Source organism: Carlito syrichta, unplaced genomic scaffold (genome assembly GCF_000164805.1).
Source record: "Carlito syrichta isolate Samal-C Ts95f unplaced genomic scaffold, Tarsius_syrichta-2.0.1 Scaffold84696, whole genome shotgun sequence".
In the NCBI taxonomy this organism is placed as follows: domain Eukaryota; kingdom Metazoa; phylum Chordata; class Mammalia; order Primates; family Tarsiidae; genus Carlito; species Carlito syrichta.
Window position 1 is genome coordinate 13022 of NW_007028792.1, and position 896 is coordinate 13917.

The following is an 896-nucleotide window of genomic DNA, read 5'->3' on the forward strand; positions in this document are numbered from 1 at the left end:
CAGATCCGTCGTTACAAAGCCAACAAGGACGTGATGGAGAAGGCGGCGGAGGTCTACACTCGGCTCAAGTCACGAGTCCTGGGGCCGAAGGTCGAGGCGGTGCAGAAGGCGAGCAAGACGGGCGCGGAGAAGGAGAAGGCGGAGGCGGAGAAGGCCGAGGAGCAGCTGGCCGGGGACGAGGCCCCCACGGAGAAGGCGGAAGACGAGCCCAGCACCGGTGAGGGCCGGGCGGGCGTCGGGGCCCCGGGCTTCGGGCCCTGCCGATGAGGGAGCGGGAGCTTTGCCGAGCGCTGCAGGCGAGGGGCACAGCTCCGCCCTTCCGCAGGCCCACCGCGGTGTCATGTCCTCAGGGGGCTCTCTGCACAGATCTGGCTCCAGCCCTGGGATCCAGGGAGGGCGTTCGGGCCCCACCCTGCCGGGCAGGGAGGGGCAGACGACCTGGGGCCCGCGCCAGCGGCTGACAGGGCGGCTCAGGGCGCACACACCCCTGCGCTGCCTGGAGGCTCTGCTCAGAGCCAGGGCTGCGCGCGTGGCAGGGCTGCGAGCAGGGGTCCCCGGAGGCTGTCGGTGGAGGCGGGGCCTCAGGTGAACTTGCTGGGCAACGGCAGGCTGAGAGGGGACAGGAGTTTCCAGCGGGGACTGTGGCCGGACTGCTGGGGCCAGGCGGCCCTGATTTCGGCGCTCAGAGCTGCCCCCTGGAGATGAGGTGGGCAAGCCCTTCAGACCAAGGCTCAGGATGGCTCCGCCAAGGCCCCTGCGGCCAGGGCAACCCTCAGCCGGCGTCTGTCTGTCTGTCCTCGGCCGAGATGGGCGTCTCCTCAGTGGGGCCCGGCCGCTCGCTGCCCGGCCCCCGCTTCCTGAGGCTGGCCAGTGTCCTGGGGCCAGCTGCGGGCTGG

The 896-nt window shown here is 71.5% G+C and overlaps 1 protein-coding gene across 1 annotated transcript in view; it reads left to right on the plus strand.

Moving 5' to 3' along the window:
* HDGFL2 (HDGF like 2) overlaps nt 1-896 on the plus strand; it is a 14812-nt gene that overhangs the window by 12680 nt on the left and 1236 nt on the right. Inside the window, exon 11 of the mRNA XM_021711619.1 lies at nt 4-217. Coding sequence (XP_021567294.1) covers nt 4-217 — 214 coding nt within the window. The remainder of the gene's footprint in view (nt 1-3; nt 218-896) is intronic.